At 40.7% G+C, this 13,874-nt stretch overlaps 1 protein-coding gene across 5 annotated transcripts in view; it reads right to left on the bottom strand.

The window, feature by feature from the left end:
• Positions 1-13,874, bottom strand: part of LOC112395738 (WASH complex subunit 2A-like) — a 119,896-nt gene that overhangs the window by 62,430 nt on the left and 43,592 nt on the right. For 2 of the 5 annotated variants that reach the window (XM_024739086.1, XM_024739087.1), the window contains exons 22-31: positions 13,623-13,778; positions 11,734-11,916; positions 9,751-9,879; positions 9,542-9,622; positions 8,869-8,988; positions 7,824-7,886; positions 7,258-7,470; positions 5,019-5,636; positions 4,022-4,199; positions 1,954-2,290 (exon numbers count right to left, since the gene is read on the bottom strand). In XM_024739086.1, the coding sequence (XP_024594854.1) occupies positions 2,151-2,290; positions 4,022-4,199; positions 5,019-5,636; positions 7,258-7,470; positions 7,824-7,886; positions 8,869-8,988; positions 9,542-9,622; positions 9,751-9,879; positions 11,734-11,916; positions 13,623-13,778 (1,881 nt within the window). In that variant the 3' untranslated portion in view covers positions 1,954-2,150. Of the gene's footprint in view, positions 1-1,952; positions 2,291-4,021; positions 4,200-5,018; positions 5,637-7,257; positions 7,471-7,823; positions 7,887-8,868; positions 8,989-9,541; positions 9,623-9,750; positions 9,880-11,733; positions 11,917-13,622; positions 13,779-13,874 lie in introns of those variants that run through there. The other 3 variants (XM_024739092.1, XM_024739088.1, XM_024739090.1) reach the window with 3 other exon arrangements.

The raw sequence follows: 13,874 nt of genomic DNA, 5'->3' as shown, positions 1-13,874 counted from the left end.
CCCCAATGCCTAATCTCCATTGCCTGTCCCTTCTTACTCTCCTCTGAGACCCCACCCACCAAATTATCTCCATTATTCAACAAACCATTGAGTATACATTGAGGTATATGATAAGGGACTGTGCTTTCACTCATCTTCAGGCTCTCTTGCCACTGGTTCCTTCTTAAACTCTAATACTGCGTTGACTGGAGCCCCATGAGGACAGAGATATGATTATTATCTTTGTATGCTAAATTCTTAAATGAGTGCCTTTGATGAAATGAATCTTACTGAAGCAAAACCTTAGTTTCTAAAACCTGCCACCCCTCTCAGTCAGGGAGAACTGAGAGAAGGAGCTTTGGAGTCAGGTGGCTGAGCTTAAAGCCTTGGGTTCCAACACTGGAAGCTCTTGGCCAGTTCATTCATTCTCACCATCATCATCTACCATGTTTCAAGTGCCAGATAGTTAACAAGGATCTTTGCATATTCTGTCCCATCACAATCCTGCAAGGTGGGTACTGAAACCCCTACTTGACAAAGAAGGAAACAGAAGCTAAGAAAAGTGAAACAATTTGCCTATATTCAAACAGCTCTAAGTGGCAGATTTAAATCTAGGTCTCAATAAAAAAAATCCAAACTTGTTCCGCTAGTCCACTCTGCTTCCAGATTTTAGCCTCATCTGTGAAATGAGGACAACACCTATCTGGTAGAGTTAAGGAGACTGACATGAAAAGTGCCTACCATCGGACCAGTGAGTGTTAAGTTCCCTCCCGCTTTCAACCCTCTCAAAATAGCAATTTGCCTATTTTCTAACTCTATTGTCTCCTGAATTCCCTGGAATCAATCCTAATGATGGGTCAGCAGATTTGATCATTCCAAAAGAAAAACATGTTTAACAAATGCTTACTGAGTCAGATCCCACATTGGGCTCAGAGCAGGAAACTGTACACAAGTAACCTAAGGGACAGAAGGAAGATGTGCTAAAGGGATAGGGAAAAGGAATAGGCAGCTAGTATGTACCCTCTTCTGCTGCTGGGTCATTCTCACAGCAGAGCTGGACAAACAGTTGATGTGTGAGAGCTATACAAAATCTCTGACTATGAGTAATTCCCAATTCAACCTTAAAAGTAACCAAGGAAGAAGTTACTGGCTTCAGAATTGGTGAAGCCAACTGGGTCTGCTTACAAGATTGTGCCACGGTTACAGATTGAATACTCATGAGCAAGATGGCACAGCACAGGAAAACAGACTAGAAGGGCGGGGGGTGAGGTGGGGGGGTGGTCAGCCATCCAAAATGGACAACACAGTTGTAGAACACTCCCATCAGTGCAGAGTTCTATGAAACAGTGGTGCTCTAGAAGCTGACATTTCCATCCTCAGCACTTCTTCCTACCATTATCTGGGTTCATTCTGCCCTTTCAAAAAATAATGCAAAGCTCCAAGGAATGGAAATGGATGCCTTAGAGCAAGGGTCAGCAAATTGTTTCTGTAAAGGGCCACAAAGAAAATATCTTAGACTCTGTAGGCCATCCAGTCTCTGACACAACTACTCAACTCTGGCATTGGAGGTAGGGTGAAAACCGCCATAGACAATACATAAATGAATGGGTATGTTTCTTTCCAATAAAACTTTATTTACAAAAACAGACAGCAGAGGACTACAGTTTGCCAAACCTTGCTTTAGTGGACCTATAGAGGCATCTTCAGAATTCAGTGGAATGAGAGAAAACCTCCTCTCCTATTACAAAGACTCATGAAGTTTATAATCTCTCATCCTCTTCCTCTATCAAGTGCCCTGGTTCTAAGTTAGGGCTCCCATACATGTAGGGAAGACTCCTGGTCATCTGTCTGGCATTTGCTACCTCTGGGAGTCCCTGGCCACCCATGAAAGGCACAAATAGGTTTCTTTTCTAATGACCCTAAACCATGGCCGCACCAAGGCTAATCAAAATATGGTTAAAAAAGCAAAAACAATAACGAAACAGTGAAACATTTATTTCTGTTTGGCAGTATTAAGCATGATTAAAACCAGTACAGAAAAATACTAAGTACATTGGGTAAGAAGTGAGCTAGCTGTTTCAGTATATGCTTTTTATAATTCAGTTAAGACAGTGAGTACAGAAGACAGCATCATTAACTCAAGGATGTAGCTGAAGGATACCCTGTACACTCTACTGGCCTCCAAAGGCGTTCAAGGGATCATCAAATATGTTGGACACCTTCTGTTCAGATCTTGATTCAGGCACTGTCTGTGAAGATCGACTTTTTGGTTTGGTTGTCTTAGCCTGGATACCAGAGGAGAAGATATCATCTTTAAAAAGGAAAAAAAGAAAAAGAAAGAAAACAAAAAAGAGTTGCTGAATAGGCAAGAAAATGGGTGCTTTTAAGACACATCTACACAAACAACCAAAGACTCAAGTCTGACAACAGTATGGGATACCAAAAAACACTAAGATAGAGCCAAGCCTCTTAGATTCTGGTCCTGGTTCTGCTACTAAGTTTTATGATCACATACAAGTCACATTTTCTCTCTGAGCATAATTTTCTCAGCTACAAAGCTGTGTGTGTGCACATGCAGAAGAGGAAAAGTGGAAAGATAACTGAATCTCCAATCCAGCCCCTGACTCTACCATCTATGCATTGTACTTATTTCTACATTCTTTTCCCATTGGATTTTAAAAGGAAAAGGCACTAAAAATAAGCAAAGGGAAATCCAACACAGGTCACCCTCATTCAGAATAAATGCATCTGTTTGCAGCACCTAAATGCTAAGCGTGTAAGTCTTTATGACTACACTTGTGTTTAATGTTTCACTGACTCTAATGCTCCATGACTCATTTTACTCAGTAATGATAGTAACCCAGTAATGTTACTGCTAGGATTCTATTCTACTGAGATTTTAGCATGTGTACATAAAGATATGTATGTACAAATGTTAAAGATTATGGCATCATTTGTAACAGAGAAAATGGAGAAACAATCTAGATCACTCTCAATAGGCTAATGGCTAAATATAAAGCAACAGTATACAGCTACTAAAAACAAGGGAGTAGATCTCTATGTACTGACATGGGGAAACACTGAAAAAATAAGTATACGTTTATATGTATACAAACCTATATTACTGTCACCATATCTGAAAGGGGACACACCAAACTCTCAATAATAGTTACCTCTAGGGCTAGCTTTTTACTTTTTACATTTTACAAATAGTATTAATCTATTATAACATGTATTACTTTTTTTGTAATAAAGTCTCTTCTGTACCTTGTAGTGGGAAGCAGGTAGAGACAGAGCACACTTGCTTGGGGAGTCGAAAAAGTGTGGCTTTGCAGTACCAGCTTTCTCCCAGTTAACCCCAAGGTCCAGATGGGAGAGAGGAGGTGGGGGAGTAGGAAGTGTATATGGCCTCAGCCCGAGTCCTATGCACTAACACAGGACATATCAGAAGCCCTACATTTTGGGTTATGGGGCATTTGGCTTGCCCAGTAATAAAGTAGACACTATACTATGGAGAGAAAATGAACATGTTTACAAACACAGAAGATCTTTGGTGAGAGGTAAAGTCTGAGTTACAGCCTGCTTTCCTATACAGTCCTGCTCTCCTCCTGCACTGCCCCTCCATTCTCCGAACCACTAATGCTCATTCTCCAGCTAGAACTGCATCACACCCAAGGCAGCCACCTCAGCCTACTTTAGCATGTGGGGTAGTTTCTGATCTTCCTTTCATGACATCAGTGTTCAGATTTGTCATAGATGATTGGCAGGGGGCACACTAAGAAAAAAGCTAAATTATAATTGAAAGTCAAACTCTGGGCTCCTTCAAACTCCTTCATATCCATCATAACAAAACACTGTTTCACCAAAATGACTAGGCCATTTACTTATCCACCCTCAGTCTATCTCAGGAGTATATAGCAAGTCAAAGGAAACCCACTGGGGAACACTTTCCAGGAAAGGGTCAAGACAAAGGTAGCAGGAGAAATATCAAGTCGCTGAACAGTAATGACTCTCTCTGTCATATGCAGAAAACTAAACTTACCCATATCATCGTCAAATATAGACTTAGCTTCCACTTTCTTTTTGGACTTTTCTTTTGGTTTTACAGTTAGATCAGCAAAGATATCAATGTTATCATCAAACAAGTTGGAGTCAAACGTTCTTTCCTTCTCTCTTGTTTTTTGTGAGGCTTTCATTGCTTCTGTAGCAAATATATCATCCTTGTAAGCCAAAAAACAAGCAAAACAATTTTAAATCAAGTTTTTACTTTACTACATACACTAATTTCAACAAGTTGTAGAAATGCAAACTGCCACAGGGTTCTGGAACAGCCATGTGAGCTGCCCCTCTATCGGGAATTGCTACTCCAGATCTCTGCCTGGCATGGTCCTTCTCTTTCTTCTAGTCCCAGCTAAACCTTGAGCCGTACAGAGAACCCTTCTCTACCAGTCCTACCTGAAGGAGCACCTCCCACCCCAACCCATCACTCTGCCCCACTGCCCTGGGTTGTTTTCTTTAAGACCCTTAACATTACCTGAAAACGTTATTTATATGCGGCTCTGTCTATATCCAATTCCCCTCCCTGAGAGCTCTGGGGAGCAGAGCACTGGTCCTAGTTCACCTTGTGCTTCCACTTCCCAGATGCTCAATAAACATCTGCCCGAAGAGTGTCACTGAAGGCCTTACCGCTTGCGTTAAATCATCAGCTCCAGCCAGGGCCTGTTTCCCCAAGAACCAGAGGTTACACACTCAAGCTGTAGAGATGCTACTTTATCTATGCTGACTGCAGCAATAGCTAGATAAAAACTATAAAAATCAAGACTTGCATCAATGGTTATGGCCAGAAACAAAATAGAAAACCACTTCTGAATAAGTTTCAGAGTTACTAATAAAAGAACCTAATTATAATTACTAAGCAAGTAGATACAGGGCAGCAACCAAACAGGTTTAATGCAATCTGTGGCTCAAATGACCCAATCAGGTATTTTCCTTAACAAAGAACCCTGCACAAAAATGTATTGTTATGTCCTATTACCTACCTCAAAAATATCTTGTGCTTTTGTGATAACATCCTGCTGACTGTTGGATTTTGACTCATTCTTCTTGCCTTTCTGGTCTGTAAAGAGATCGTCCTCATCTTCCAGGAGAGGGAAAGGATTTGTTTTCTTTGCTGGTTTTGGTTTAACAGACTGAAAGAGATCATCATCACTGACTGCCTCACTGAGAGCAGGAAACATGGGGCTTTTTTCTTTACTTCCCCCTGCCGGGTTGGCCAGGCTGTCTGCTGCCTTCACCTTGGCTTTTCTTCTCCCCGTGGACTGAGATGCAATGCCCTTGGAAAAGATATCTCCAGAATCGAAAAGGTCATCCTCAAGAGGTTGACCCAGAGATTTCACAAAGGGGTTTCTGTCTGTCCCAAGCACAGGACCACCTGCCCAAGTTGGAATGGCAGCTGCCACGGCCTCCTCAGAGCTGTCTTCTCCACCAGCTGCCCTGGGCTGTGGCTGATGACCATCTGGTGAAATGACGCCATCTGCCAATTGTGCAACAAATCCCCTGGGGATACTCATGTCCTCAGCCTCACTGGACTCCTGGGCAGCCAACCGCCGAGCTGCGCGTGTCTGTGGTCTGCGCTTCCCTCTCACTTTGACCCGGGTCTGCAATGGCAAAAACCACATGCTGACCTGATGGTTTTTTAAAAGGTGCTCAAAACTAACATAGCAAATCATCAGCAACTCAAAATACTGTTAGGTTGTCAGGTTCCCCTCAATCAAGATATTATCTAAGACAGAAGAGGTTATTTCTTAAAGATTTCCAAAGGCGTTTAATAGCTCCTAGTACTCTAAGACTCATTCTTAATCCTTCAGTGTCCCCCATTTTTGAGTCTTTTGAGGGCAATTTCTGTTCAATTTGATACAAAAGGCTTCATCTGCCACTGGAAGCCACACTGCTCGTGCCACACTGTCCTGTGTCCCACAGCGCTCCCTGGACCCTTACTTCTCTGCCCTAAGTTTATATGTGGGTATCTTTCAAAATGAGAAAGAATCAGTGGGATTCTGGCAATAAGCTTTACTGGGGGATAGCCTAAAATCAGGCTCCAGAAACAGGGAGATAAGATGATAAAGACAGAAAGGTAATCTCAGATGCTCTTTTCTTCAAGTCAACAAACACTAAATCCAAATTTTAAATATTTCATGTAAAAAAATGTGGCTTAGGAATCAGAACTTTCAATATAACCTCAAAATATGAGTCACTTATTAGCAATAATGCAGTATTTGTAATATTTTTCCAACATATACCATCAAGTAGTTTTAAGAAGGCACAAGCTACTTTAGGCAAAGTATTTAACTGTACTTTGCCTATGTCAAAATTTCACGAATTATTTCAGGAACAATTTAAACTTAACAACAACAAAATAAGCTAACAGAAAAAAAAGAAAGGAGGGATGTTTTATTTTTCATTAAGTAAAACAGGTTTGGAAACACTTGAAATGAATGTATTTGCAGGGTCATCCTCGGTACTGTTGATTACTCAGATAACAGCTAAGATTTGAGAAGGAAGACTGGATAGAAGAAAAGAGAACCAATTGAAATAAAAGTAAAACCTCAAAGAGGTCATGGTCCATCCAGCACAAGTCCACAGTCCTATTCAACAGTGTGACAGGACTGTAATTGCCACGGGATCTCAGAGAGGGAGCCCAGGACAGGGGCAGGAGGGGAATGTCACAGAAACTGTGAAGTTTGTGCAGAGCTGTCGATGAGGAAGAGCATTCCTGACAGAGGAAGCAGCACGAGCTGATGGCAGCAGCACGCTGGGGCATGTGTGTTTGGGGAATGGTTCCTGGTGACTGGACTTAAGCTGACAGTGTGGGGCAACTGGTGGGAAAGCTGGAAGCTTCGGTTAGCACAGACTGTAAATGGCTTTAATACCAAAGCAAGGAGCTTGAACATCCTCCTTTGAGCAGTAAGGAGACAGCAGAGGAAGCAAACAGTAAGGACATGATCTGCTCAGTGTTCAGAAGGCCTCCAGGTGGCAGCCAGGAGTTAGTGAGCTAGCTACTGAACAGAATGTAAATGTAACAAAGGCAGGCAGTGGAAGAGTGGACACAGAGCTAGGGAGGTGGAAGGAGGGCGGAGAGGCTCAAGGAAAGATGAGGCGCCTCCTTCAAATGAGGAATCGGGGTCAGCCTATCGTGTGCAACTGATGAACTCGGAAGAAACATACAAACTGTTCTGGTTTTAAAAAAAGCAGGCAAGCAAGCAAAGGTGGTTTCATCACCTTGTTCACACTGTGTAAGGTGTCTGCCTGAGCTGGAAGGTCAAAACTCACGCCGGCCTCCCCACTCCCAGGAAGAGTGGGCATACTTTCCAGACTGTGGATTCTCCCAGGTTCAGACGAAGGAACGCCCAATTCTGGCAAAACAGACTTCATTCCAGAGATCTGGGGAGCCGCTGTAGGCAGCAAGGCTGCTGGGTTAATTGCTAAATTTGCCTAAAGAAGAAAAATGAAACTTACTCTGTATGTTTTCTTAAACACAACAGTCTACTCTTATTACTGTGACACATGACGAAAGACTTGGTGTATGTAATATATAGTACGAGAGGAGAAAGAGAAAGGCAGGGAAGTCTCCTGATCTAGTCTTAGAATTAAATCAGAGGGCTATACCCCTGTGCCCACCACAGGACCAAAGAAGAGATGTTACAGACGCAGCACACAGGAAGCAACAACCAGAGGGTGGGGAAGAGATGAGAAAACGCCTGGCAGCAGCTGACAAAAGGAAAACCCAAGAAACTTTACAGATGCCACAAGACTGGCAATGAAGGTTCCAGACACGTTATAATTACTTGAATTTTCCAGATCCAAGGGGATGGCTCTTTGGTTTTAAATGGAGCGGGACCTGGTGAGTCCTGTGTGAAATTACATGCAGTTAAAAATCCATTGGGGAAATAAAAAAGTGTCTCTTGGATTACACATATGCCTGAAAATAAATCTGTGATGGAACAAAGCTGTTGGTTTCTATAATTCTATAATGGGAAAGGCATTCAAATCTCTCCTGGGGCCTCAAAACATTTCACTAACATTACTTCATCTGTGCTTCCTTATCTGTTGTGTAAGTGGAAGGCTGTTTAAGACCACACATGGAGGAAAGGGAGACAAAGATCATGATTAAGATTCATAAGAATTATAGTGTATCAGAGCTCCAAAACTGGACCAGCTGGAAACATGACCATGCTGGTTATCTCACACAGCAAATATTACAGAGCACACAGAAATTCACCCAAGCCTAATGCACTAGTTCTAGAAGCAAAAGAAGCGGAGACTTGAGTCGCTGGAGATGTGTGAGTCCTAGTGCCTCATTTTCACAGCTCAGAACACTGAGGCCTCAATGAGACATCCAGGGACAGCTGTAAGCCAGGACCAGAACTCACTGTCTAGCCCTGCCCTGCCCTCAGGAGGAGCACCACAGAGAAGACTGCTGAGGATGGAGACCTAATAGCAATGATCTCATAAGACATAACACAGAGAGGGAATCAAGAAAGTGGATATAATTCATATTTAATTCTAATGGAACCCTACTCCAAGGTAGCCCAAAGGGAGAAATGTTGTTCTAGTGGGAAGATCTTAATCCTACCTTAACTCTATCTTGGAATCGAATTTGCAGGTACTCCACAAGTAATAATGATAAGTATGGATTCATGGAACCAGTGTGGAGTGAGAGAGGAGAAATGAGCAGGGGTTTAAAAAAAAAGTAAACAAAGGGAGGTAGTCTAGTTGCTATTTTCTCCTTAATTAAGAGAACTCTGAATGACCCCGGGGTCTGTATGATGCAATTAAACTATACTACAATGCAAACAAGAGCTGAAAGTCCTTAAAGAGATCAGTTCTAACCTGAGGTGTTTCCGATTTCCATATGCCTTTTTCTTTGATACCTGGAGTGGATTCAGGATGTTTCTGGTTCTTGAAAGAGGAAACAGAGTGGTCTTTTTTCACTACCTTCTTTTCTGGGATCTTCAAAAGCAAAGAATACCCAAAGTCTGTCAAATATCTTAGAAATTTTAAGGAAAAGTCACAATGCAAAAAGGGAAAATAGCTTCTGACTTTTAAAAGTCATTTCCCAAATGAGGGTTGAACAAACAAATTTAAAGGCAGCATTTCAGAAATAGAGTTCTAAGGACCAGGCATCCTCTCAGTGATAAAGAGAAAATAGAGAGTACTTAAAAATCTACTGGGGAAGGGAGGGAAATGACACACATGGCCTAACACTCAGATTTACAGCTCTGCACCTGAAAGGCATGAATATTTTGTCACCATATCATATGTACTGGTCTTTCAATGAACAACTTAAAAATCAAACAGATTTGTAATACGGTAAGAGAGCCTGGGTTAGTTAGTAGTTTAACGTTAGGAAACATAAGATGGAGACAACCTGAACACCATCATGAGCACATTATTTGCTGTTCATTTACTAGTGAGCATTTTCCTTAGTCACATAAGGGGACATTCATTTCCTTTCCCAGAAGCCTTCCCACACACCGCAGTATTGAGAACAAAAGTCTGATACCAAAGGATGCGACTTGGCAGAGCTGAAAAGATCATCATCTTCATCATCCCCAAACAGGCTCCCAACACTTGGCTCTAACAACTAGAATAGAAAAAACTTAAATTCAATATCCAAAACAAAAACAATGTACAAAGAGAGTCAGGTGAGCTACAGAGACAATATTTAACATAATAACAAAGCTATGACATGGAGAACCATTTGGAACTGACCCTGGTTTTTTTGGTGCCAGAGAAAAGGTCAACGTCTGGGTCATTGTCCTTCTGAAGCTTGTGACTAAAAAGGAGCTCTTCATCCTGAAAGACACCTGTGCTCTTGGGGCAGGCATTAGCATCAGGACTCTAGGAAAAAAGAGGGAAGTTCATGTATTTTATAGACTCCTAGGGCTTTACCTCAAGGAAATAATATACAGCTACAAAGATGAAACAACAAAGATATTCCTTGTTGGCTCTGTTTATAGTGGCTAAAGGTTGGACACAGCCTGAGTGCCCATCAGAAGGGGAATGACACAGTCACATAATGGAATACTTTGGAGATACTAAAAACAGTGGAGAATATATTTACAAAAACAGATAACATATACATAATCTGGAAAGATCATCTTTCAACCTTTGTGTAGTATCTGAATCTGAACTGTTTATTTAAAAAACAATCCTTAGTTCCATACTGAGAAACATTTTAGGGGTGAAAACACATCAAGTTAAACAAGTTCTCTCCATCTCATGCCCAAAGAGAAGAATGAAACAGCAGCTGACTTAATACCAGAAATTACACAGAGCGGTCAAGCACATATACCTAACTTCTACATACCAGCATCTTAGGCCAAAGAGCTGGCACGGGTGTGATCAGCCAATCTTCTCCTATGCCCATCCACCTTCCACCCCACTACCTTCAGATTCCAAAGAAGTTCTTTCTGTTTGCTAGGGTATCTGACATTTGAAAGTTACTATCACATTACTTGGTTTGATACTATAATGCCCCAGACTTGACATTCTAAAATTCTTCCCTTTCTTTAGTATCACAACCACAGACAGAAACAAACAAAAAAACTCACTTCTGACAAAATGTGTCACATTAAAAATTAACTAATAATTATTATTGATTACACATCAAAATTAGTGTAACTTAGCAAGTAAGGTTCAAAGTTTTACAACCATGAAAATCATATACAAAATCAAACACAGTAAGAGACTGGAAGAAAATACAGCAAATTATTCATATTCACTGTGTGTAGCTCTCACTTATAAATGGGGCTATCCTACTGGTATAATAAGAAAATTCATAAAACATTTGTTGTAAATATCAACATGGACTATATCCTCAGTTTGATTCATAAAAAATTATTGGCAATCTATGGCCCATCGCCTGTTTTCTCTTTTTTTAATACTTCTATTGAGATAAAATTCACCTATTTAAAGTGTGTAATTCAATGGTTTATAATATATTCACAAAGCTGTGTAAATACCACCACAATCTAAATTTAGAACATTCTCATCATCCCATAAAGAACCTCCAAACCTACTAGCAGTCGCTCTCCATTCCTGTCCACCTCTTTCCCTAGACCCAGGCAACCACTGATCTACTCTCTCTCTCCATGAATTTGCCTATTCAAGACATTTCAAATAAATGAATTCATACATAATGTGTTTGTCACTAGCTTCTTTCATTCAGCATGTTTTCAAGGTTCATCTATGTTGTACCATGTATCAGTAATTCACTTTATATTGCCAAATAATATTCCATTGTATGGCTAAAACACATTGTGTTTATCCATTCATCAGCTGATAGACATTTGAGTTGTTTCCATCTTTTGGCTATTATGAATAATACCTGTTGGGAACATTACATTCAGGTTTTTGTGTGAACTTATGTTTTAATTTCTCTTGGTTATATACCTGGGAGTGGAATTGCTAGGTCATGTGGTAACTCTTATATTTAAGAATCTGAGGAAGCACCAAATTGATTTCTGAAGTGGCAGCACCATTTTACATTTCTAACAGCAAAGAATGAGGGCTCCAGTTTCTCAACATCCTCACCAACACTTGGCCATTATCAAAAAAGTCAACAAGTGATGGTAAGAATGTGAGGAAGCTGGAACCCTCCATTCTTCAGCAACTCACATCACACAACTGACACTGTGAAATGAGACTCTTTTATCCTTCTAAAGATTTGAACCTTTACAGCTTTTTGCTCACCTTTCCTACTTCTTTCTTCAGAGCTTGGAAGCTGTTTTGATCTTCTGTTTTATCCTCTTCCTCATCAAATAAGCTAAGAACAGTTTTGGTTCTAGTTTTAGCTCCTCTGTCCAATGGGGATGATGCAGAAAATAAATCAGAATGCTTGGCTGCTTCCTGAGTAGGTACATTCAGAGATCCTTCCTGAAAATGGAAATAGTAAGGAAAAAAAAAGAGTAACACCTGGAAACAAAAATTCTATTGTGGGGCCTCCCAAGCTCCTCATTAATTCAGTAACTGTCACACCTGCATGTTTCAGGGCATGACAGCTAATCACACCTACTCCCAAGTAACAAAACACTCAGGCCAATTCTTGATCGGCCACTCCAATGGAGAGTCTAGTACAGATAATTCATAATCAAAGATGATTTTTTCCAATCAGTTTAAAGCCTATATTTATAACTCCTTCCAAACAAGATACATATATATCAGTTATAACCATGAGCCACATAGGTTGCTCATGAGCTATAAATAACTTCGAAGTCACAGGTATGACACAAATGCCAATCACTGGAAATGGATCATATATTTCCTAGTATTTAACTAACACATAACTCCAAGGGAGACGCCTAATTGACAGAATTGGACACAACTTGTAGAAGGCTTATACTGTATTATGCAATTAGAAGAATCTCTAAAATAATCATAAAATGCAACATTTATTCATTCAACAAGCACCACCTTTCAGGCAAGATACCATTGACTGTAAGAATCACTGTTCCTGTATGAACTGCCAAGAAAAAAAAAAAAACTCCCAATTAAACATGCCATCGATTGTGAGGTGCATCCTAATTTCAAAGTGGTTAAACTATGAAGGAAATATATACTTCTTTAAAGAAAATATGTAATTTTGAAAGTGCCTACTATGTGCGAGGTAATAAGCTAAGCACCACAGATGCAATGGAGAGCAAAACGAACATGGCCCAATCCTCAAAAAGCTTATCCTCAAGCAAGGGAGACAGCAGTACAACAAGCAGCTAGAGTTCAAGGGGAAAATGGGCTAAAGCAACACAGAAAAGGTCACATTGAAACAACAGGAAGAGAATGTCACACAGTGATTCAGGTATAGGTAAAATGTTTGCATCACTGTAGCCCCAAGAAGCCTTGACAGGAAAAGTATGTGCAACATTCTTCACATAGGCCCTAGAAGAGAGAGTAAACCTAGATAGCTGAACACACACAAGCACGAGAGTACGAGAAAAGTTAGAAAAAAAGGAAAAGTAGACAGAGATTGAAAGAACTGTTGATTCCCAGATGCAGCCAGCAGCCTTATCCACAGGCCTCCTGCAGGAGAGGACAGCCCGCCCAGGAGAAGAAATTTAATGCTTTAGAAGAAAGCCAAATTTCACTTCACTCTGTAATTCACAGCCAACATCAAGAAAATGTAAAAGATTGGTAAACTAAAATCTTCTTAAAGCTGTCATTGTAATTTAAGTACAGGTGGGACTAGAAGAGAGCAAGGGGAAACAGACTATGGAGAAGAGAGCCAGTCAGAAAGCACAGACGTGCAGAGACAAAACCGAAAGGAAAAATGAGATGAGACAGAGAAAGGCAAAATGGACACTGACACAATGACCATAATAATGTAAAACGGGAAAAATGCACATCATTGTGTGCGCACATATGCCTAGAAAAGAGATGGAGAGGCAAGAGCAATGTTGAAGGTCTCCCTGAATGGCAGGATCACAGATTTTCTTCTTCATACTTTTCAGTGTTTTCAAAATTTTCAACAAATGAGCCGTTTGTTTTCTGTGGTAGAAAAATGTAAGGGTATGTGCGTGTGTGGGTGGGTTTTACAAGAACATGTGAGAGACAAAAATATCAGATTATACAAGAAAAAAAAAGTCCACCTTTCCTGACTCCTCAGCCACACTAGTTCTCCCAAATTCTGACGACTCTTTGGCGCTCTCAGCCTTCTTAGCCACTGGTTTCACTCCCAACCGTGCCTCCTTCTCTTCTTCATCACTGAACAGCAGAGGTGGTACATCAGGGACAGTCTCTTTTTTCTATCAGAAGAAGAATAAATGACATCCTCAAAAACAAACAAATAAAACGTTTGCCTGACGAGCATGGCAATGTATAGAACAAGCCAGAAGCACAGT

Source organism: Neophocaena asiaeorientalis, unplaced genomic scaffold, assembly GCF_003031525.2.
Source record: "Neophocaena asiaeorientalis asiaeorientalis breed wild unplaced genomic scaffold, Neophocaena_asiaeorientalis_V1.1 scaffold202, whole genome shotgun sequence".
In the NCBI taxonomy this organism is placed as follows: Eukaryota; Metazoa; Chordata; class Mammalia; order Artiodactyla; family Phocoenidae; genus Neophocaena; species Neophocaena asiaeorientalis.
This window is presented reverse-complemented; position numbering and strand designations above follow the sequence as displayed.